At 40.1% G+C, this 22922-nt stretch overlaps 1 protein-coding gene across 1 annotated transcript in view; it reads right to left on the bottom strand.

Annotated features, from left to right (window-relative positions):
• IRAG2 (inositol 1,4,5-triphosphate receptor associated 2) overlaps positions 1 to 11078 on the bottom strand; it is an 89459-nt gene extending 78381 nt beyond the window's left edge. The window contains exons 1-4 of the mRNA XM_067695925.1: positions 10505 to 11078; positions 9475 to 9588; positions 3170 to 3350; positions 86 to 165 (exon numbers count right to left, since the gene is read on the bottom strand). Of these exons, the coding sequence (XP_067552026.1) occupies positions 86 to 165; positions 3170 to 3350; positions 9475 to 9588; positions 10505 to 11078 (949 nt within the window). The remainder of the gene's footprint in view (positions 1 to 85; positions 166 to 3169; positions 3351 to 9474; positions 9589 to 10504) is intronic.
• Between the last annotated feature and the right edge of the window lie 11844 nt (positions 11079 to 22922).

Below are 22922 nucleotides of genomic sequence, written 5' to 3'. Positions count from 1 at the left end.
ACACATATAAGAGAGGTTTATGAAAAATCCATTTCTCCAAACCACAAGAAAGTGGCAGAACAATCCCAAAGACACACATTCATACTCGCTCCACCTGACTTTCTGCTGTCCTGTTCCAAAGCAGAATTACCCGTTCTGCTGCTTGATCCATTATTCACTCCTTCCCTGTAACCAAAAAACAAAACCAATGAGCTAGGATTCTTTGTCAAACCAAAGCTTAGCTAATTTTTCAGTTGTGTTCTGTACTTTCTTATTCAGGTCTTTCTTTCTGAATTTTAAAACCATCTATTCATTCAGCAACTACTTGGAACCCAACACTGTGCTTAAATACGGTCATAGAAAAGAAACATAAGGCGTACCTCCACTTTCCATAAACTTTTAATCTAACATGAAAAGAGAATGTGCGCACAGAAGTAGGTAGGTGTCGATGTACAGCAGCTGTGGTTAGGGGATGGGAGGTCTCAGTGGGTCAGGAAGTTGATGTAGTTTAAAGGGATAAGTGGACACTTGTAGAGGTAGCAAGACCTTGGGCCTTAAAGAATTGGGAAGGAAAAGACACGAACAACTAATACTTTGGGATACACTGATGGTGTTCTTTCTCATGAAAAATCAAGTTGAACCTAGACTAACTGTACTTTGGAACATTTCACACCTGAAATTTGGGGAACCCTCTTCACAGGCCTCTATCCAGGACACCAATGCTAGCTCTAACCCCCAAAATAAACATATTAAAATTTCAACCATTTCTTTTCCAAAAGTCTTTATACTATGATTTTAGTTTTATCACTTAATCTTTCTAAATGCCAAACCCTTGGGTGACCTCTCTGGAGCAGCTACAAAAGCCACTAAATTTGTACTTACATCCCGTTGCATTTCAATGTGAGATGTCTGTCAGAAGATGACTGAGCAGAGTAACTCAGACATCACTCTTACTATTCCTAGATCTACATCCATCACCATTTCTGAGTTTCTGTTCTGATATTTTGTATTTATATCTCCCATATTTTTCTCTTTTCCTTTCTATGTGTTATAAAAATAAGTTTTCTCTTTAGCCCTCACTCCACTTTATAAATGAATTACTGACATTTTTATTACACAATCAAACCTAAATATTTTAGTAAGAATAGAAAATTCATAAGAAAAGAGGACACAAACTTAAGGTCATCATGCAGAGATAATCATTTTTAGTATATCCCTCCCGACTTTTCTGTGCATATTTTTATTTCTTGACAAATAAGGGATCGTACTACACATACGGATCTATGGCCGATAGTTTGAAATTAATACATATGAATATTTCTCTTGTCAAATATTTATCTAATTATAATTTTGAGTGACTAATTAGGATTCTAGTGTATGGAAGTACTGTAAGTCATTTGTCCAAATATCTGCTATTAAATATTTCCATATTATATTTATCACTATCATAAACAACATTCTGCATATATAGAGTATATGATTGGTTATTTTTCCTGAAGTTACATTATTTGACCACATTACATATTTTTAAGTGTTTGATACACATTCCTAAATTGCCCGTGAAAAACTGTGCCAACTTACACTATTACCAACAAAGTAGGAGAGGGCCTATTTCTCCACCTGCCCTGATGACATGGGGTAGAGTCATTCTTCTAAATCTTTGTTAACCTGATGGGCAAAAATGATATATTCTCTTTATTTGCATTTCTTTGATTACTAGTAAGATTAGATATTTATATATATATTTATCTTGCCTTCACAATTAACTCGTGTATAACAAACAACATCTCCGTCAGAGCCCTGATCTGGGAAGATCCCACGTGCCGCAGAGCAACTAAGCCCGTGCACCACAGCTACTGAGCCTGCGCTCTAGAGCCCATGAGCCACAACTACTGAAGCCCGTGCGCCTAGAGCCCATGCGCCACAACAAGAGAAGCCACCTCAGCGAGAAGCCCACGCACCGCAACGAAGAGTAGCCCCTGCTCGCCGCAACTAGAGAAAGCCCGTGTGCAGCAACGAAAAACCCAACACAGACAAAAAAAAAAAAAAACACCACACAGTGCTACTGCAGAAAACTAACCAGGAGAATGTGGGAGGCGCCAAAAAGAGGAAGGAAGAGACTCTATGTCCTGCCAACCTCCCAGAAACCCGCACGCTGGAACCCATCTTGGCAGAGGGATGCGCACGCCACCAGGGAGGATCCTGAGTCAGAATGATGGGTCAGAGACAACACGGAAACTAACCCCATTACCACAAAACCCGAGACTGCGAGCCACGTGGCAGGGCAGTCCTCCTGGGTTCCCTTACCCTGCTGCTCTCCACCTGGGCACCGCTTCCCAATTAAGTCTCCTGCTTTGTCAGCACATGTGTCTCCTTGGACAATTCATTTCTGAGTGTTAGACAAGAGTCCACTCTCAGGCCCCGGAACGGGTCCCCCTTCCTGCAGCATATACATCCTAACCCCGCATGAAATCTAGCAAGTTTTGCCACCGTTTGGGCTTAAAGCGTTCTTTAAGAAAACCCCTAGTACATATCAGCTGGTAGCTGGAGATTGGTGGCTGAGTAAAGGGCAAAGGATTAGGCTTCCTGTGAAAGAAGATGATGCTTCTCCAGTATCCGCCCAGGGCACCTGATCTCATGGGTACCATTCTCCTTCTCCTTTCTCAGCTTCACCATCCTTTCCTTTTCCTTTTAGCCTCCCTATATTCTAGGCTTCTAAATTACACTCACTGACTACATCTCCCCACTGACCTTAAAAGGGAGTTCATGCTGAAGTTAGATTCATTTGGTGACTTGGTGGTCAGTACCAATAATTTGCTTGACTCCTATGCCAGAAGAACGTAATAATATGTGCTGCCCCTAATCACAATAAATGAATGTTATCATAATTAACGTAATAGGTTCTCAAAGTGTGCCCATCACCCCCCACCAACTCCCCCCATCAGTATCAGTGTCACCTGGAAACATGCTAGAAATGCAAATTATCAGGCTTAACCCCAGACCTACTCAATCATGGTGGAGATACCCAACAATCAGGTAGAATACCATTTAGGTGATTCCAGTGCACACTCAAATGTGAAAAGCACCAGATTACAGTATTTCCATCAGCGCAGAAAACAGTGATTAGCATTCATTGTAAGCAATTGTTAAAACAGAACCTGAAAACACATCCTGCTGGGACGATGATTACCATTTGTTTCTGCAGTGAGCTATCCATTCTCTCATGATGGCCTGGAAGGTTTCCAGGTTCACATGCATGTCTCTCTTTTCAGGATCGAGCCTGTTCCACAGCTCCTCAAGGCTACCATCTTCAGAACCTTGACTAGTTGTTTGTCTCAGGTAATCTATTACTTTGGTAACTCTGACTGAGCCTTAGGAAGAAGAAAGCCAGGTTAGTTTTAAAAGGTGCGGAAAGATTATTTTTTAAAAATGAGGCACTTAACTCTTTTAGGTCCCTTGGGAACCTAAACGTGCCTTATAACCCTCGCAGTACTGCTGAGTTGGTATCGCAGAGTAAAAAGAGCACTGGCCTTGGGTTGGAGTCTAACAGACTAGGGTCAAATCTTGGCTCTGAACTGTTGCAGCTGTGTGGCTCTGGGAAAATTGCTCAATCTCTCTGAGCCTCAGTGTACTTGTCTGTGAGATGATGCTACTACACAGAGTTGTTGTGAGATCTAAATAAGAACGATACATGTATTCAATAGTCACTTGTGGGAAGTGATCAAAATGCCACTTTATTTTTGTCTCCCATTCTTTTCTTAAAAAACATTCGGATGAAATTTCAGCCTCCAATAAGTGGTCTGACTTTTATTTGGGGGGAGGGGTAGAAAAGTCATTCTCAGACACAGTCAGTCCTACTATCACATTCAGAAATTAAAGTCAAACAGACTATGTTAGTTATTAACACACCAATCTTCCTTAAGCATAAGACACGTCTTTTAACTAAGTCCTGACTTAGGCTAGCTGCTTGAAGGGGAGAAGGAAGGATCTTCCCGGTCCGGGAAGATCCCACATGCCGCGGAGCGGCTGGGCCCGTGAGCCGTGGCCGCTGAGCCTGCGCGTCTGGAGCCTGTGCTCCGCAACGGGAGAGGCCACAACAGTGAGAGGCCCGCATACCGCAAAAAAAAAAAAAGAGTATAGGCAAATGTTTTGCTATGAGAATGTTCATTATGGATCATTATGGTGCTGTTTATAATAGAGAAAAAAATATCCAATTGAGACATATTGTTTAAATATATTATGTTACATCCCCCAAAAGTACAGTATATAAAGCAAATTTGTTGACCCAGACAAGTACTCAAAATTATTAAGTGAGCAAAAGCAGATTATAAAGCAAGTCTGGGAACATTCCCGTACATACTTAGGGAACTTGTTGTATATAGCTTAAGGAGAAAGAATGACCAAAAACAAGCCTTAAACCATTGTGGTGGTGAGGTGGACAGAGTCCAGGGTGCCCCTTTATGATCCCTGCTTTCTAATGTTTACACCCCTGTGTAGTCTCCTCCCTTGAGTGTGGGCATGACCTGGGACTTGCCTCTAACCAGTAGAATATGGCAAAGGAGACAGGATTACATGTATCTAATTGCATGATTAAGTTACATAAGATCACAGTGCCTATCTTGCTGGAGTCATTCCCTTGCTGGCTTTGAAGAGGCAAACTGCCATATTATGGACTACCTATGTTTAGAGGTCCAACTAGTAAGAAACTGTCCAGCTGACAGCAGCAAACCTCTGAAGCCCTCAGTATTACAACTGCAAGAAACTAAATCCTGCCACCTAAAGCAGGTCGTTCCCCAGTCGAGCCACAGATGAGACAGCTGCCCTGGCCAACATCTTGACTGCAGCCTTGTGAGTGAGTTCCTTAACAGAGGACCCGTGTAAACCATGTGTGAATTCCCAATTCACAGAAATTGTGAGGTAGTAAATGTGTGTGTGGTTTCAAGCCGCCAAGTGTGTCGTAATTCAGCAACAGGAAACAACATAAGTAGTTTGGGTACTGCTCATCTGAAACCATTGTGTATGTATTGTAGAAGAAAGCAAAGGAACATTTATACTGGTGTCATTGAGAACCAAGATTTTCTGTGGTTGAAAAAGGGCATACAGAATATGAGATGAGTAAAAACGTTGTAGTCCTGAATTTGCTTTAGAAGGAAGACTATGAACTCATGATGCAATATATCTTCAAAAATTTTTAAGTACTTCTTAGGTCTGCCCACTGAAAATGCCTAGAAACAACCACCATCCCCTGCCCCCAGATTGTGGTCTCTATATATTATTTCCCATTAAAAGGAACCATGGATCCTTGAAGAAATAACTGATTCCAAGGTTGGGGCAGGAAATGTATGAGATAAGTCTAAAGACTTTTATAATACTAGGGAAAACAAGGAAGCTACTAAAAAGAATGGGGATGTCTCAAAAGTATTAGTACCTGGGACACCTGGTTGCTCCAGGAAGTAATGAGATGCTCAAAGAAAGATGGGGACAGTGCAAACAGACATAGGAGCCAGCTTAAAGAATATCTTGCCAGCCAACTCTGGGACAATTTGAGCATCAAAATAAATAATGATAGTAACAGATTATATATATTGAATTAAGAAGAATCCAGAAATTCATAGTGATATTAATTCATTTAGTTAGAGAAATGGTAAAACCCTGATGATAGATTGACAAGTAAAAAATATAGAAAGAATATTGGAAATTGAACATTTTCTATTTGGCAACCACCATGGTAAGAATTGATTTAGGCAAGAAATATCAATAGATGCTACGTTTCTGATCACCAATTCCAATGTGTAGGGTTCTTCCCCCTACCCCCTACCCTACCCCACAACATACACACATACAAGCAATTCTCAAGACACTGGGTGTTCTACAGTTCAACCCAATTCTGACACTACCTATGTGGTGATAGTGTCAGAGCCACAGGTTAATGGCGCAGTCTTACAAAACTGACCCCACCCCCTGAAGACACCAATTCAAGGCCGGGTTGTCACCTGTACTTCTGATGGACCAGCTATAGATTGGAGGTTCCCATGACTCCTCTTTGTGTTCCATTAATTTGCTAGAGCAACTCAAAGAAATTTTTTACTTACTATATCACCAGTTTACTATACAAGGATATAACTCAGGAACCGCCAGATGGAAGAGATGTACAGGGCAAGGTATGGGGAAAGGGCCTGGAGCTTCCGCACTCTGCCACACTTTTCAAATGCCACACTTTCCAAATCTCCACGTGGAAGCTTTCCAAACCTCTCCTTTTGGGTTTTTATGGTGGCTTCGTTACACAGGCATGATTGATTAGATCATTGGCCATTGGTGATAAAACTCAATCTCCATCCCCTCTCCCCTCCCTGGAGGTCTGGGGAGTGGGACTGAAAGTTCCAACCACCCAATCACATGACTGGCTCCACTGGCAACTAGCCCTCGTCCTAAGGTGGGGTCCAAAAGTCATTTCATTAACATAAAAAAGGCACCTTTATTGCTCTCTTCACTTAGGAAATTCTAATGGTTTTAGGAGCTCTGTGCCACAAATGGGACAAAGACCAAATATATACTACTTATAATAAATCATAATATCACAGATGCTAAAACTAGTGAGTGAAAGTTTGATGACAAACAGAATGTTTACATAGATTCAAAGTATCTTCCCATATTTATTAATTACTGATGAAATAAAAATTCATATTCTAAGGCAAGTCAAGGAAAATTTAAACATAAAATATTTTCTCTACTCTTTGGCCTCCTCTCTCCCCTCTACTGTGCACTGTGTATCTACATTATGCATCCCAAACATCCCCATCAGCAGAAATACCTGCTCAATCAAAAAGAGCAACATTCTCTGAGCATCAGCAAGACAAATCCTTAGGACCTAACCTTTCTTCTTAATCTTGTAAGGAGCCACGATGACCCACGAACCACTACTCGCTTTGCATGCTTAGATCTGGATTGTGTGGACTGTCGGTAATATGTCGTTGAACGTACAGCCCTCTGTCTCAAAATGTGCTTTGACCTTTAACAGGCAGAACAGTTCTCAGAGCTTTCGGAAAGGCTGTTCCTGAGTTATAATCCTCAATTTGCCTCGAATAAAATTTTCCCTTTCTTTCTTAGATCGACTGATTGATTTTTTATAGCCATTATACAGGAAAAATAGTAACTTTACAATAGGGATATTTGGCAGACACCACACTAATCAAGTGATCAAAGTTAAAAATCCTGAAATATTGTACGGAGAAGAACATAACATCACTTCCGTAGTGTGCCTGCAAAAATGTAGAACCTGAATAATCAAGAGGAAATATCATGGACTTCCCTGGTGGCGCTGTGGTTGAGAGTCCGCCTGCCGATGCAGGGGACACGGGTTCGTGCCGCGGTCCGGGAGGATCCCACATGCCGCGGAGCGGCTGGGCCCGTGAGCCATGGCCGCTGAGCCTGCGCGTCCGGAGCCTGTGCTCCGCAACGGGAGAGGCCGCAGCAGTGAGAGACCCGCGTACCGCAAAAAAAAACCCAAAAAACAAAAAAACAAAAAAAAAAGAGGAAATATCAGATGTTCTACAAAGTAACTGGCATACACTCTTCAAAAATTTCAAGGTCATAAAAGACAAGGAATCGAGGAGCTCCTCCAGATTTAAGGAGACTAAAGAGATGTGACAACTGAATTCGATCCTGGACTTGGAAACAAAAAATCTATAAAGAATATTATTGGGAAAATTGACAAAATTTGAATATAGACTTTTAAATTAGATAATAATATTGTATCAAGGTTAAATATCCTAATTTTGACAATCATTCTGTGGTCATGCATGCAAATGTCCTTTGTAGGAAATACACACTGATGTACTTAGGGGTAAAAAGGCACAATATCTGCAATTTACTCTCAATCAGAAGCACAATCAAGCTTTTATCCTGCCTTTCCTTTGGGAAACAAGACTCAGCCATGGCCAAATAGTTGCTAGGCAGGGTAGAGCTTCCTTTTATAGATATGCCAGCTGATAAAATAGGAAGGAATAATAGACTATCACCTTTCACAACACCTAATGAAAGAATAAATCTAGGCCTTCATCCTCAAATAGTTTTGTCTTCTGATAAAAATATATACACCGTCTATGTGGAATCTTGCCAAAAGGAGATACAAAACTTTTATCTGATCAAACCTCTAAATGTAGGGGACAAAGAAACAGGTTGTGTTTCTAAGACCACACAATCACCAAAATTCAGACTGGGGGAAACTATGAGATAAAAGAACCAGTTTCATTAACAAATAACTTAAAATACAAAAAAGAGAGACTAGGAAGGGAACATAGAGATAAGCTAGACGGCCAATAACAATGAACAAACTTTTCTTGGATATTGATTGGAACAATTAAACTGTTTAAGAAAAAATAAATTTCTCACGCAAATGAGAAAACAAATGCTGATAAGATTTTTTTTTTTTTTTACGTGGGCCTCTCACTGTTGTGGCCTCTCCCGTTGTGGAGCACAGGCTCCGGACGCACAGGCTCAGCAGCCATGGCTCACGGGCCCAGCCGCTCCGCTGCATGTGGGATCTTCCTGGACCGGGGCAAGAACCTGTGTCCCCTGCATCGGCAGGCGGACTCTCAACCACTGCGCCACCAGGGAAGCCCCTGATAAGATATTTGATATTAAGAAAGTATGTCATCTTTTTAGTCATAAAAATGACATTGTATAGTTGTGTCTGAAATCAGTCTTTATCTTTTGAACGTACTGAAATATTTACAGGTGAAATAATATGATGTCATGGATTTGTCTCAAACTAATCCAGAGTGGAGGAGAGGAAAGTGGGTGGGGCTAGAAATGAGACATCATTATTTACGACACTATTTACATGATAAGGGTTATACCTCTTTACTCCTGTATATGTTTGTAATGTTCTATAATAAAAAAGTTTTAATCCAAATAAAACAAAACCATATTGACCAAGGAATTTGTGGAAGGTTATACAACAAATCATTAACAATGCTTACTCAGGGAAACAGGATTACTGATGAGTTTTTTTCCCTTCTTTTCTATATATTATTAATTTTATTACAGTGACCACAAGCCATTTACATGCTAAAAATTACTTGCGGAAATTTTAAAAAGAATACATCTCTAAGAAAAACAGAACTGAAAATCTAAAATTAACTCAAAAATTTGAGCTAAATTTGTGTAGCAGCTTTATACGTATGAAGTATACATTTCTTGTGAGGCAACAACTATGAGAGGTAAGTAGTTCCAGTCAACGATTGCAGCTGGTGAATCAGTTGATAAGCTCAATAAAATCATTCAAGACACGGGTAAAATATGCAAAACAGGTACAAAGAAATTAACCAACATCTAGACGGCCACCCTTCCTCCCAAATTAGGTTGTACCCACCACGTGTGTAGACACAGATGCACAGAGCACCACACATAAGCCATTTCCCTTTCTCTTACAATAGAAAGTACAATGACGTGATGAGTACCACCGAACATTTGAGCAGATAATTTTCGACTGACCTCTGCATTTGGTGTCACATGCATTAAAAATACTTGTAAGCAACTCCTCTTCACAGGTCCTGTTATTGCTATAGGTTACATCTTCCTTGCCATCATCAGTTCCTTGTTTCCACCCTAGTAGAAGAAAAAGTTTGCATACCCAGATACTTTTCTGTGCTAATATGCTTAATTGCTAAATTTTTTTGTTTTAATCTTAACAAGAAAACATATTTAAATAAAGAGCAGTCCACAATACTGGTTACTTAACTTGAATAGATCAAGCAGAAAAAGTGGTCTTGAAGGGTCTCTGATTATTCATTTTCCTTTCCTTATAAGTTTTATAAAGGTAGAATAAAAGGAGAGATGACAAAGAGGGAAATGAGCTTTACTGCCCTGTAATGTTAGAAGCACTCTGTGAAAAAGCAAATAGTGTAGCACAAATAGAAATATTTTAAGGAAAAATAGAGGGAACGTAAAGATCAGCTCTACAGAAAATGTGCCATTTTACATTGTTTTGTTTTTCAGGGCCTATCACAGATGGGACTCTGTAAGCAATCCTCTAAATAGAATTCCAAAATTTCATTGAAATTGGCCTCCAAAATTTACATTCTCCCCTGGTCTACTTTATTGGCTCTACATTTTCTTACATGTTTTACTCTCACAAACACAAAAAATGCTAAAATGGTAGTTTTCAGCAAGGCATGTTGGAACTATACGAACTTTAGCTCCCCTGTATCTATGGCTTCCCATCATGCCATTCTAATTTGCCCAGGAGAAAGTTTGTTTTCAGGTCAGCAGAGAAATGCCAATGATTATGATTGTAAATACAATCTAGAATTTCTATCAGGTTTATAATTGAAAGCATAGAAAATACTTATATTTCACATCTAAGAGTTTTTTAAGAGAGGAAAACACAATTTTAAGGGAAAGATGGATGCCTCCCTCCACGTTTCGATAATGTACACTGGTATTTCATTTTAGTTCAGGTATTCTCATAGTGATATGCTCAAGGCTTTATCAGAAGAACAAATATTAGAAGATGAATATTTACCCTCTTCATTCAGAGATAATTTTTTCACCACTGAATCCTGAGGAGTAAAAAATTCAGAGCTCTGATTAGAGGTGGAATCAAAGTCAAGGGTTAAGGCACTAAAATCATTTTCACTACCACAGTTTTTCAAATCCTTGTTAGAGAAGAGTTCCCTTTTTCCGATCTGCGGTATCAAAGATGTGTAATTCTGGGAGCTCTGTGATCTAGGCCTTGAGATGTCTTCCGAGCTTGTGAGGATAAGAGAATATGTGGCATACTCAGGAGAGCTGAGATGAGAGATGGATGGGGTTCTTGGAGATGCTCGTTGAGGATGTGAAGTAAAGGCACCAACTTTCTCAGGGCTTGAGGAGCGAGGATCGGGCAGAGGAATGGCAACAGTCATCATCTTCTTCAGTACCTCTTCAAAGTCCTTCTTGGGGTTAGTCTGTGGACTGTCAAACCTGCTAGATTGGTGTCTGATAATCTGTCGGATGGGACTTGTACTCTCTTCTCTCTTTTGGATGGCCTGGATTTTCCTACAGATGCTTTGCACCGGGTTATGCCGCTTCTCAGCTGCTTTCTTGACAGAGGCCATTGTTGACTTTCCTCCAATGAGACAGAGGAAGTGGCTAAAGTACCAGCAAAAGTAGACATGTTTTTCAAAGTTAGCATTGTCCTAACAACAATGTAGCAATAGCTAGTTATTCCCAAACCGACTTTGGCGGGATCAAGATGTCTTTAAACAACTATCTTTAAACAATTGCTTTTTTATATTTAAGTATAGTTGATTTACAATGGTGTGTTAGTTTCAGGTGTACGGCAGAGTGATTCAGTGATACATTATATTCTTTTTCAGATTCTCTTCCATTATAGGTTATTACAAGATATTGAATATAGTTCCCTGTGCTATACAGTAAGTCCTTGTTGTTTAAACAAATGCATTAAACAAATTTCCGCATGTCTAACTTTGGCCCTCAAATTTCTAGAAAATAATAACCGCTAACATATATAAAGTATTTCCCATGAGCCAGGCGTGGTACTAAGTTCCTTATATGTATCAACTCATTCATCCTCAGAACAACTCTATGGGGCAAGCATTACTACTAGCTCCATTTTCAGGCACAGAGAGAATAGGGACATGCCCAGAGTCACCTCAGGTGAGTGCCAGAGTCCAGATTTGAACCCAGTCAGTCCTGCTCCAGAGGACCCCTAACCACATTGCTTTTCACGTATATGTCAAATACGATGATGGTGATGATAGGAAAGCTCCCATCTGAGTACCTGTTCTGATTCTCAGCTATTGAGAACTTAATAAATATCCCCTTTATTGAGCATTTTACATGTATTATGTCTAAACTTCACACAAACCCCGTCAGATATGTAGAAATATCCCCTTTTCACAGATAATAAAACTAAGTCTCAAAAAGGTCAAGTCATTTTCTATTGGTCACATCTCTAAGATTTGTGCCAAAGATGGTCTGACTGCAGCATCATTTTATTTAATGGCAGCATATATGACCTTTAAAAAAAAAAAGCATGATCTCACTTCTTATAAGACAGTAATTAAAGAACTTGGAAACAAATCCAAAATTTTGCCTAAACTGTTAAAATTTAATCTATGCAAAGAGTTACAATAACTTGAATAGTTATAAACAAACAGTTGAATAATTACAAAGAGTTTGAAAGTTACGATTTTTAGAACCTTAACGAAAATTTCTGTTCAGGGCTCTTTTTAAAAAGTCCCCTAAAAGAAAATAAACAAAGGGGCATTTAGAAAGACTGGGAAGAAGAAGATGCTCAAAATCTTCTCAATCTGGCTCATTCTACCTCAAGACGTTGGCCACCAGCTACAAGCTAATGAAGTTTCCATCAACAGAATCCTTCGCTATTTAAGGTAATGGTCATCTTCGAACCTTTATGTTGTCACTTGACAGTACCCTCCTCTCTGTCTAGTCAAGGCTTGTCTTTCAATGCCAAGCCTGAAACACACTGCCCTATTAAAATCCCGGAATCAGCGTATACTCAGTGAACTCAAGCTTTCTGTTCTCTCCTAGGATGTATAACTGTACTGTATATTCTGTCATTTAATTAGATTTTATCTTCTATTCTTGGACTATTTCAAATGTGTATGTACATTGTCTCCTCAATAACACTTTTAATTTCTTGTATTCAAAAGCCATGATGTGATTCTATTTTAGATACTCAATACATTATTGTTGGCATCACTGATAACAGTTCTATGTAATACAAATAATTACAAGGCTTGTGGACTCGTTCCCCAGCTGCAGTGAGTGTTGGCTCTCAACGACTTGTAGCTACTACTCTTTCTGGAGAATTTCCCCTATCCACATGGGAGCTTCTCATTGCTCAGGTGGGAGGTTGGCAGTGACGTAGTGGTAATGACAGAAGAGAATTCACCTGAGAATACAGTGCATTCCAAATCTACGGCTGGCTGGGGTGGGGACACGGCAGGAGCCATCTGACTTCCCCGTATCAAGTAAAGACCCTCTTAAAGACTGGCTAAGTATCTGTCAGTGTTCTCAATGTGATGTGACTGTTTTTCCCTTCTAGAGCCAGTGAACTGAGGGACAGGTTGAGCTTGGGGCTAACAGAAGCCCTAGAACCTGAACCCCAGGCTCCTAGATCTGTCTGCCTAAGAACATCTGTGAACCTCCATGTGGGATGCTATTTGAGCACCATTGAAAAGCCTCCCTCTGTGGGCATTTGTGACTGATCCAGATGAATGTTCCGAGTATATTAGACACTACATCTCTATCTGCTTTTCCGAGGCATTTTTCTCCTCCTACCATCTGTTTTCTAAACGTCCATGACTCACCTAAGTGAGCCCTGCTCCACGGTCTCCTGTCCGTCCTGTCCAAACATTTTCTTTTAGTTTTAGATCCTGGTAGAAAAGATTTACTGCAATCTGCCAAAACACGTAAAAATACAAGCCTAACTTGCTTTGTGCAATAACTGTCACTGAAAGAGTACTAGCTGAAAATTAAAAACTGAAGGTTAATTGTACTAGTAGAATCGGTTGCTTGGAGTCTCTCTTTTACAAGGAATTTCCTCCTTATTTATCTGTTTTAGGTGATTGAATATTTACTATGTAAAGATGGTACACTTGTAGAAATCCCAATGGCTTCTTTTGTTTTTAAATTCTCTGAACCTCAGTTGTACTCCATACCATTCATTCCTTTAGACATTCAAGCCATGTCTATTAAGTACCTAAGATGTGCTAAACCCAGTGCAGATATGGGTGGCGCAATGACGAGCAAAACAGAATATCTGCTCTCCTAAAATTTTTGGTCTGTGAGAGCTACAGATAAAAACAAGTAAGATACTGGGCTTCCCTGGTGGCGCAGTGGTTGGGAGTCCGCCTGCCGATGCAGGGGAACGCGGGTTCGTACCCCGGTCCGGGAAGATCCCACCTGCCGCGGAGCAGTTAAGCACGTAAGCCATGGCCGCTGAGCCTGCGCGTCCGGAGCCTGTGCTCCGCAGCGGGGGAGGCCACAGCAGTGAGAGGCCCCCGTACCGCAAAAAAAAAAAAAAAAAAAAAAACAAGATACTAAAATTGCCAGATTAAATCCAGGATGTTGAATAAAGTTTGAATTTCAGATAAACAATGGCTAATTTTTTTAGTATAAGTATGTCGCAGGCATCAAAAAGTTGCACAGGAAAAATCTATACTGAAAAATTATTTGTTGGTTATCTACCACTCAAATTTCTCTGGGCATCTTGCATTTCTAACTAGCTAACTCTAACACCCTAAAGCCTAGAGATAATAAATAATTACACACTAGGAAAGAAAAGTGCTACGGGCTATGAGAGCATATAATAGGGGTTATCCTAGTTTGGGAGTAAGGACGGGGAAAGATTGGGGGCATCTATTATGTGTCATGCGCTGTGCATGTTATACAGATTGTTTGCTAAATCCAAGGTTATAAACAGAAAATTAAGTGGAATCATAAATCTGCTGTAGGAATGTCTATTTGGATTCACATTAGATAAATGTAATATAAAATAATATTAGAGGTTATCCAAACAAGTTACTTCACTAATTTTATTTATTTCTCCTCTTGTTTTACCTATATCCCATTGTTCTCATTTCTAGAATGAGTCCCGTTATGATTATTGCCTGAATTGCCTTGTTGTATGTAGTAAAGCTCTTGAATCAACACGTTTCAACCATCTCCCTGATCCAGAACTATAAAGCAGCAACTAAAAACCTCTAATGCATGGCAACACCTATAAAACAAGTGTGATGTATTTATCTGAAGTAAGATTATTTTCGCCAGTGATGTAACTACAGAGTTCAACATTAATCTCTAAGACATTTGCACTCTTTGAGACTTACAGAAAATTTTCTACATTTGTTCTGAGTTCCGAAAGAAGTCTTCAATAGATTAGAATAAATTCACCATGTATGTATAACATAGACACTATCTCATATGCCTTAGGAATTTACAAAAAATATTAGAGCATAATTTGTGTTTTCAATATCCATATTCTTCAGTCACTAAGAAAACAGTTGGATTTCTTTGCAAAGAAAGACAAGATTTATACAGAGATACAAAAATAACGTCCTTGAAGAAGATTTTTAGAAAGATTTCTGAATCAAACTCTGACTCAAAAAAGATTATGTTGACAATGTAATTATCTTTTCTTTAACAACCATTTAAAGTTCTTCTCCCTTTACTAATAGTTATTGCTTGAATGTTGAACTTCCAAACTTAAGATCAAGTAGGCTTATTTTAACAATCACTTGTTAATTAATTATGAAATCCAGGCAAATCTTTCATGACTCACCTAAGTGAATTCCACTTGGTGGTTTAATTAAGGCAAAGCCCTTAATTAATGTATGTAAAAAATGTAAATACATATGTATATGTAGATAGATAAACAAGGGGTTCCTTTTGCCAAAAGAGTCCTTCACTAACAATTAGATGCCGGTAAACTTTTTTTTTTAACATCTTTACTGGAGTATAATTGCTTTACAATGGTGTGTTAGTTTCTGCTTTATAACAAAGTGAATCAGCTACATGTATACACATATCCCCATATCTCCTCCCTCTTGTGTCTTCCTCCCACCCTCCCTATCCCACCCCTGTAGGTGGTCACAAAGCACCAAGCTGATCTCCCTGTGTTATGCAGCTGCTTCCCACTAGCTATCTATTTTACATTTGGTAGTGTATATATGTCCATGCCACTCTCTCACTTCATCCTGGCTTACCCTTCTCCCTCCTCGTGTCCTCAAGTCCATTCTCTATGTCTGCGTCTTTATTCCTGTCCTGCCCCTAGGTTCTTCATAACCATTTTTTTTTTTTTAGATTCCATATATATGTGTTAGCATATGGTATTTGTTTTTCTCTGACTTACTTCACTCTGTATGACAGACTCTAGGTCCATCCACCTCGCTACAAATAACTCAATTTCATTTCTTTTTATGGCTGAGTAATATTCCATTGTATATATGTGCCACATCTTCTTTATCCATTCATCTGTTGATGGACACTTAGGTTGCTTCCATGTCCTGTCCAGGCTATTGTAAATAGAGCTGCAATGAATATTGTGGTACATGACTCTTTTTGAATTAGGGTTTTCTCAGGGTATATGCCCAGTAGTGGGATTGCTGGGTCATATGGTAGTTCTATTTTTAGTTTTTTAAGGAACCTCCATACTGTTCTCCATAGTTAGATGCCAGTAAACTCTTTATTGACACATAAGAAGAAACATCTGTTCACTGAGATGTTCCCAGGAAACTCATCTTTAGGGAGACCAGTGGGAGAGCAGAGCATGGATTTCTACTTAACCAGTAAACTTTATATTTGCCAAATCACACTGTTTTTAGTCTCTTTGTGACTAGTATATAATGTGATAAAATAATAACACTTTTTCCCACCCTCTCTAGATAGATGGTAGCAGCTGTTAATCAAAATGATTTGCAAACCACAAGTCCCAGATTTAGTAAATGCTCAGTGAGTCTGCCATCTACAAACCCTTTTCATTTCTAATAATTGCAAGCTGGTGAGACTGGAAGCATCTCCTCCCACCACTCACTTAACCTTGTTATACTAAGCTCCTTGGCTGGGTCATACCAAGCTTATAAACATCTCATATTGGAACCATTCCTGAAATAGTACAGTCACAGATTATGCTTCTGAAAACTGTGTTCTTCTGTTTCAGTCCTTATTATAAGAAGTCTGGTTTTCTTCTCAGAGACCAGGAAAAAACCTATGATATATCTCTAACGCCAAGAACTCGGGTGTTCCCACATTCTGACAGTCTACAAAACCACATGACCACTTTCTACTAACACACATTCCAAACGACCAAGGCTAGAGACAACAACTCAGTGCTTTACCCTCTGAAAACAATTCTGGGATTTGTTTCCAAAAAAACGTTTTGAGGGAAGCTAGCTTTATCGCTTTCAGCTACTCATCTTTTCTCCCAATGTTTTCAGTGTTTTGGGGTTTTTTCCTACAGTTGTTTCAAATTTTCAGTGAGCTCTGTTGAACCTCCGTGTATCAAGTTTGGAGGTTTGTCTCATTCACAACAAACACATTGAACTGGAGACAACAAAGTAGCTACATCTGGGGTTGCTTTTCCCTGTTTAGGGGAGGATTTTCTTGACTTTCGATGACTAAGAGCCACCATCAGCCAAAGTTTCATTATTTGCTCCGGGAAAACTCACCACCTTATTTTCACTTGCCTTCACCAGCATCCAAGAACCGTCTTCTGAGAACTGGAAATGGAGAGAGAGGCCTGCAGATCAGATGATGTGGGTGGAGCTAACGTCTGCCAGGTGGTACGGAGCGAGGTGAGGCACAAAGGCTGGAGAAGAGGGAAGCCACTCACCAGCTACACCTGTCTCTCGGGTTCGGCGAGGCTCACGGGCGTATGTTGCGGCCTCTCCCGTTGCGGAGCACAGGCTCCGGACGCGCAGGCTCAGCGGCCATGGCTCACGGGCCCAGCCGCTCCGCGGCACGTGGAATCCTCCCGGACCGGGGCATGAACCTGCGTCCCCCTGCATCGGCAGGCAGACTCTCAACAACTGTGCCACCAGGGAAGCCCGAAAAGTCACTTTTTAAATTAAATTTCATATGTTTCTATTGGGCCAAATGCCGTATGGTTTCTCGAAGATTAATGCTATTAATTATTGCGTCTTTTATGGGACCCTATCTGGTTTGGAAGGCATAGCATATAAATTATGGAAACTGCAGTAAATGAGCAAAGAAGTAGATGAGTGGTACATTAAGCGCCAAGGGACGTCAGGATAGGGTGAGTTCAATGTGGGTTGAGAAGCCATTATAAAGTATTGTAGGTGGGACATAAGCTGGGCTTTAAATAATACATTATTTTGCATAACAGGGGCTTGGACACACCTGTGAGGTGGGGTGAGACTGAGTAAAGCCTAGTGGTGAGATTAAGCTTGTTGTTTTGGCAGCACTGGGTAAACAGCCTGATGGAACCGTGAAATAGGTGGGAGGGGGTGGAATAGTGCAAAAAATGTAAGTTTAAGTAGGGAGGACACAGGCAGATTCAGAAATAAACGAAACCTCATATAATGCCATTTCCCATCCAAGGAAATGATATTCAGCTGTGACAAGCATCTTAAAAACAGAACAAAATAAACCCACCACAAAACAAACAAACAGAAAAGCAAACCAGAATCAGGGTTCCAAATGTACAACCCGAAGCATCATAACTGGAACATTTTGTTCTCAAACTGGTAGGTTTACTTACTACCTGTGGTGCTTCCCCAGCCCGACCTCTGCAGTCCCTAATCACACGCTTCACAGACCTTAGCATCGGTGATTTCCTACTTCTCCCCTCTTTTCTCTCTTCCCCCACTCTGCATAGGGTGCTCTGAAAATCTATTTTTGGAATATCAAGATTTTTATATATGCTCCTATGCCTGTAGGTCGTCATCATTTCTGCCACCAGGCAAGAGGGAGAGGAAGTGTAGTACTTAAGAACTGGGGCTCTAGTTTCAAATAACCTGGGCCAAATCCTAGCCCTTCTGCCCACTAGTGAAAACATTGAATACCCAAAGTGGTCTCTGATAGTACATTATAAAGAAAAATTCTATATTTTTTTGAATTTTATTTTATTTATTTTTTATACAGCAGGTTCTTATTAGTTATCTGTTTTACACATATTTGTGTATATATGTCAATCCCAATCTCCCAATTCATCCCACCATACCCCCTCCACTGTCCCCCCTTGGTGTCCATACATTGTGACAAAGTATTGATATTTAATTCTCTGTGTCTCAGTTTCTTCGTCTGCAAAATTGCATCAATATTATGAATGACCTCCTGAGTTTACTGCAAGGATTAAATGAGATAACATATGTATGATACACTTTCTGAAACTCAGTGTATTTATTCGGATATTAAATGTCCTCTTAAAGCACAAAATAGTGCCAGAAATAACTAATTAACCCACTCCTCTCATTAGACTTGCCCTGTTTAATTTCCCATGAAATGAACTCTCTTATAACATCCACGCTTGTGATCTTCTTATCAATCCACAGATACTAAAACTAGCAACACCCAGAGAGATTTTCCTCCTAGTCATAAAGGAAGCCAGTGGCAGAGCCAGAAATAATATTCAAATTCTGAATCCACTAGACTGTATCACCTGTCTGACAAACTCTACTCTTTCTTCCTCCTCCAAATGAGTGTTTCATACCTGATGTTTCTCAGAGCAGTGAAACGAGTAACCTGAATTTATTCAGGAATAATCTGAATAAATTCCAATGGCTCTGCAATGAATTGAATAAACACGTTATTCCATCACTTATTATTTATCACTTATTTATTTCATCACTTTTTATTGTTTGCCTTGGGCTGATTCTAACAGAATACAGTCGCCTCTGGGTATCCATGGGGGATTGGTTCTAGGACCCGCTTGGATACCCAAATCTGTGGAAGCTCAAGTTCCTTATGTAAAGTGACATAGTATTTGCATATAACTAAACAGCTTCTCCAGCCCCGAAAACATGCTTTGTTAACAGGGGAGGGAGTACAAAGGGATAAAATGCAGACTTTACCCCAAAAGAGCCAAGATGGGGCTTTGGCTTTTGGATATACTGCACGTAGGATGGATAACATGTTTCCTTGCCAAGTCATTTCCCTTTAAGGTAGGTTGACCAGACAGGGCCCCTGGTATTGCCAGACCTGAAAACAACTCTCTGTCTTGCTATAATTAGAGAACCTTTAAGAAATGCCATCCCCAACTCTTCAAAATTACATTTCAAGGAAATTAAATCTTGTTGTGTAAATAGGTAAAAAAAAAAAAAAAATCTATTCAAATAACATATATCCCCTTCTCTCTAATGCAGTCTTTTTAAAAATTTTTTAACGAATTTTTTTTTTTTTTTTGGCGTGCTGCTCAGCACATGGGATCTTAGTTCCCTGACCAAGGATTAAACCCATGCCCCCTGCAGTGAAAGCATGGAGTCTTAACCACTGGACCTCCAGGGAAGTCCCTCTAATGCAATCTTTAATGTTGTTAGACATTAGCCAGTAGCTGGATCTCTGGAATTAATCTCTGGTTGATCTAAGGGACTCATTTTATCTAACCAAAACTGGATTGGAGGGGAAGAGAAGCACTATTGGAAGAAGAGAAGGAAGGAAAGAGAATTTCAGGAAAGATTTACGCTCCTGAAATAAAGCAAGACCTACTCGTCCTCATTCAGTTTCCCAGCAGACTGACCTCTACGGACAGCATCAGTCTGGCTCCCCTGCCCTCTGATTTCCTGTTGAACTTGTCCAGATAGCGGAATCCTCCTTCATGAGAGGCATGGCCAAACATACATACATTTTATTTTTCAAAACCTGTTCTATAGGGCTTCCCTGGTGGCGCAGTGGTTGAGAGTCCACCTGCCGATGCAGAGGACACGGGTTCGTGCCCTGGTCTGGGAAGATTCCACACGCCGCGGAGCGGCTGGGCCCGTGAGCCATGGCCGCTGAGCCTGCGCGTCCGGAGCCTGTGCTCCGCAACGGGAGAGGCCACAGCAGTGAGAGGCCCGAGTACTGCAAAACAAACAAACAAACAAAAAAAACCCCTGCTCTATGTAAAATTCACTATTTCCTTTTTTTTTAGTGACTAGTTCTTATAGTACCTCCCTTAGATTCTAGGTATCATTGTCTTTAAACTGCTTTCTGTTAATTAAACCTTAATAAGCAAAGGCAGTGTCTTCAGGAAGCCAATTTTCATCAAGATACTATCCCAGAAAGAAAGGGACTGGGAATTTTAGGGATATATGGGTTCCATTCCGAAAAGGAGGAGCCCAGAAGAGAATACTTTGGAAGAAACTTGGCAATATCTTTTTGGAGGGAGGTTAAAATAGAGTGAGGCCCTGAAGATATTACAAGGTGTGTATTAGCTGAATGACAATCATCTGTTGCCCTCCCAGATTTACGCTCCTGAAATAAAGCAAGACCTACTCGTCCTCATTCAGTTTCCCAGCAGACTGACCTCTATGGACAGCGTCAGTCTGGCTCCCCTGCCCTCTGATTTCCCGTTGAACTTGGCCAGTACAAGGCACCAGCAGAAAATAGATGGGCTGAGCAGAAAGAGCTCGGGACATTTTTCTCCTGGATCCCACCCTGCCAGGTCTGTCTGACTGTGGTCCATGCTTTTCCACAGCTCCTGTCAGGCAGCCCTCTCCTAAAGTGACAGCCCTCACTTGGTTCTGAACATCTTCCCTCCCTTGGCCCTTGCTGGGATGCTGATGGCTCCCTAGAGCCACGACCCAGCACCACGTGGCACTCCCCACTCCTTATTATTTCCCTTAACCTTGCCCACACGATCATGATCAAAATTCTTTTCATCCTCCCCTTTAAAAAACTGTGCCGTCTGTTTCCTAAGGGACCCTGACTGATATACACTCAGAGATTCTTTTTGTTGTCATGTTAATTTCCATAGCCCAATATGGCTGTCATCCACATTACACAAAGGGCATAATACCTCCCTTAAAATATTTTGTTTTTATTTTTAAACTCTGGTAGCCTTTCCTTCTGGTTAAGTACATGCAGCTAATTCAAAGAAAGAGATTTGACTTAAAAAACAAAACAAAAACAAAACACTCCACAAACTTTCTGTTGAAAATTGGGATAGCTGTTGCTACACTGGTTTCCATAGCAATTGTATCAGTTTATCATCTCACCAACAATCTGCGAGCCTGTTTGATTCCCCACACCCTCATCAAAGCAATGTGTTGATCTTTGCCAACCTGAGAAGTGAAACATGGCATCTCCTCATTTCAATTTGCATTTCTCTCCTTATGAATATGGTTTCATGTGTTTAAAGCTATTTGTGTTTCCATTTCTAGGTTCCATTTCTTCGTATTCTTTGGTCATTTTTCAATACGGGCTTGATTTTACCAATTTACAAAAGCTCTTTACGTATGAAGAAATTTAGTTCTTTGTATTTTATGTGTTAGGAATGCATTTGTACAATTCGTCATTTCTACTTTTATGGTATTTTTGCCACGCATATTTTAAAAAAATAAACTCAGATTTCTATCTTTTCTGTGTGGCTTCTGAGTTTTTTGGGGTTTTTTTTGGTTTTTTTTTTTTTTTGCGGTACGCGGGCCTCTCACTGTTGTGGCCTCTCCCGTTGCGGAGCACAGGCTCCGGACACGCAGGCCCAGCGGCCATGGCTCACGGGCCCAGCCGCTCCGCGGCATGTGGGATCCTCCCGGACCGGGGCACGAACCCGTGTCCCCTGCATCGGCAGGCGGACTCCCAACCACTGCGCCACCAGGGAAGCCCCCTTCTGAGTTTTTGTTAGACTTAGAAAGTCCTTCCTGACTCCAAAATCATAAATCATTCTCCCATGTTCTTTTCTAGTACTTTCATGAGTCAATACATTTAGAATTTATCTTGGTATATAGGGAAATAGGACTCCACCTTCATTATTTTTCACATGACTACCAGGTTTTTCTAGGAGGTTATACTAGAGATATACTTGCACATTTTTACAAAGATAAATGTTAAAATATATTTATTATAGTTTTGTTTGAAATGACAACATATTGAAAACAACCTTTGCATCCTTCAATAAGGACTGGTTATATAAATTAGAGTTTATTCACACCTTACAATAAAATACAACTGTTTAAAAGAAAGAGGTTCTCTAAGGACTGATATGGAATCCCAAAATTATGTGCTCAAGTTATAAATCAACCCTAATGTGAAGAACAGTGTTTATTCAATTTCTGATTTTAAAATATACATACAGTACAAACCAAAGCAAAACATAGGTATACATAGTTACAGAAAAAACTAGAGAAAAATGATAATCTGGGGGGTAAGAAACGGGTAGAGAAGAGATTTAGTTATTTCTTTATATTTTTTGTACTGTATTCATGTACAAGATCATCAGTTTAAATAAATGAATAAAAAAGAGAAAAAATAATAGATTT

This window comes from Pseudorca crassidens, chromosome 11, assembly GCF_039906515.1.
Source record: "Pseudorca crassidens isolate mPseCra1 chromosome 11, mPseCra1.hap1, whole genome shotgun sequence".
NCBI lineage: Eukaryota > Metazoa > Chordata > Mammalia > Artiodactyla > Delphinidae > Pseudorca > Pseudorca crassidens.
This window is presented reverse-complemented; position numbering and strand designations above follow the sequence as displayed.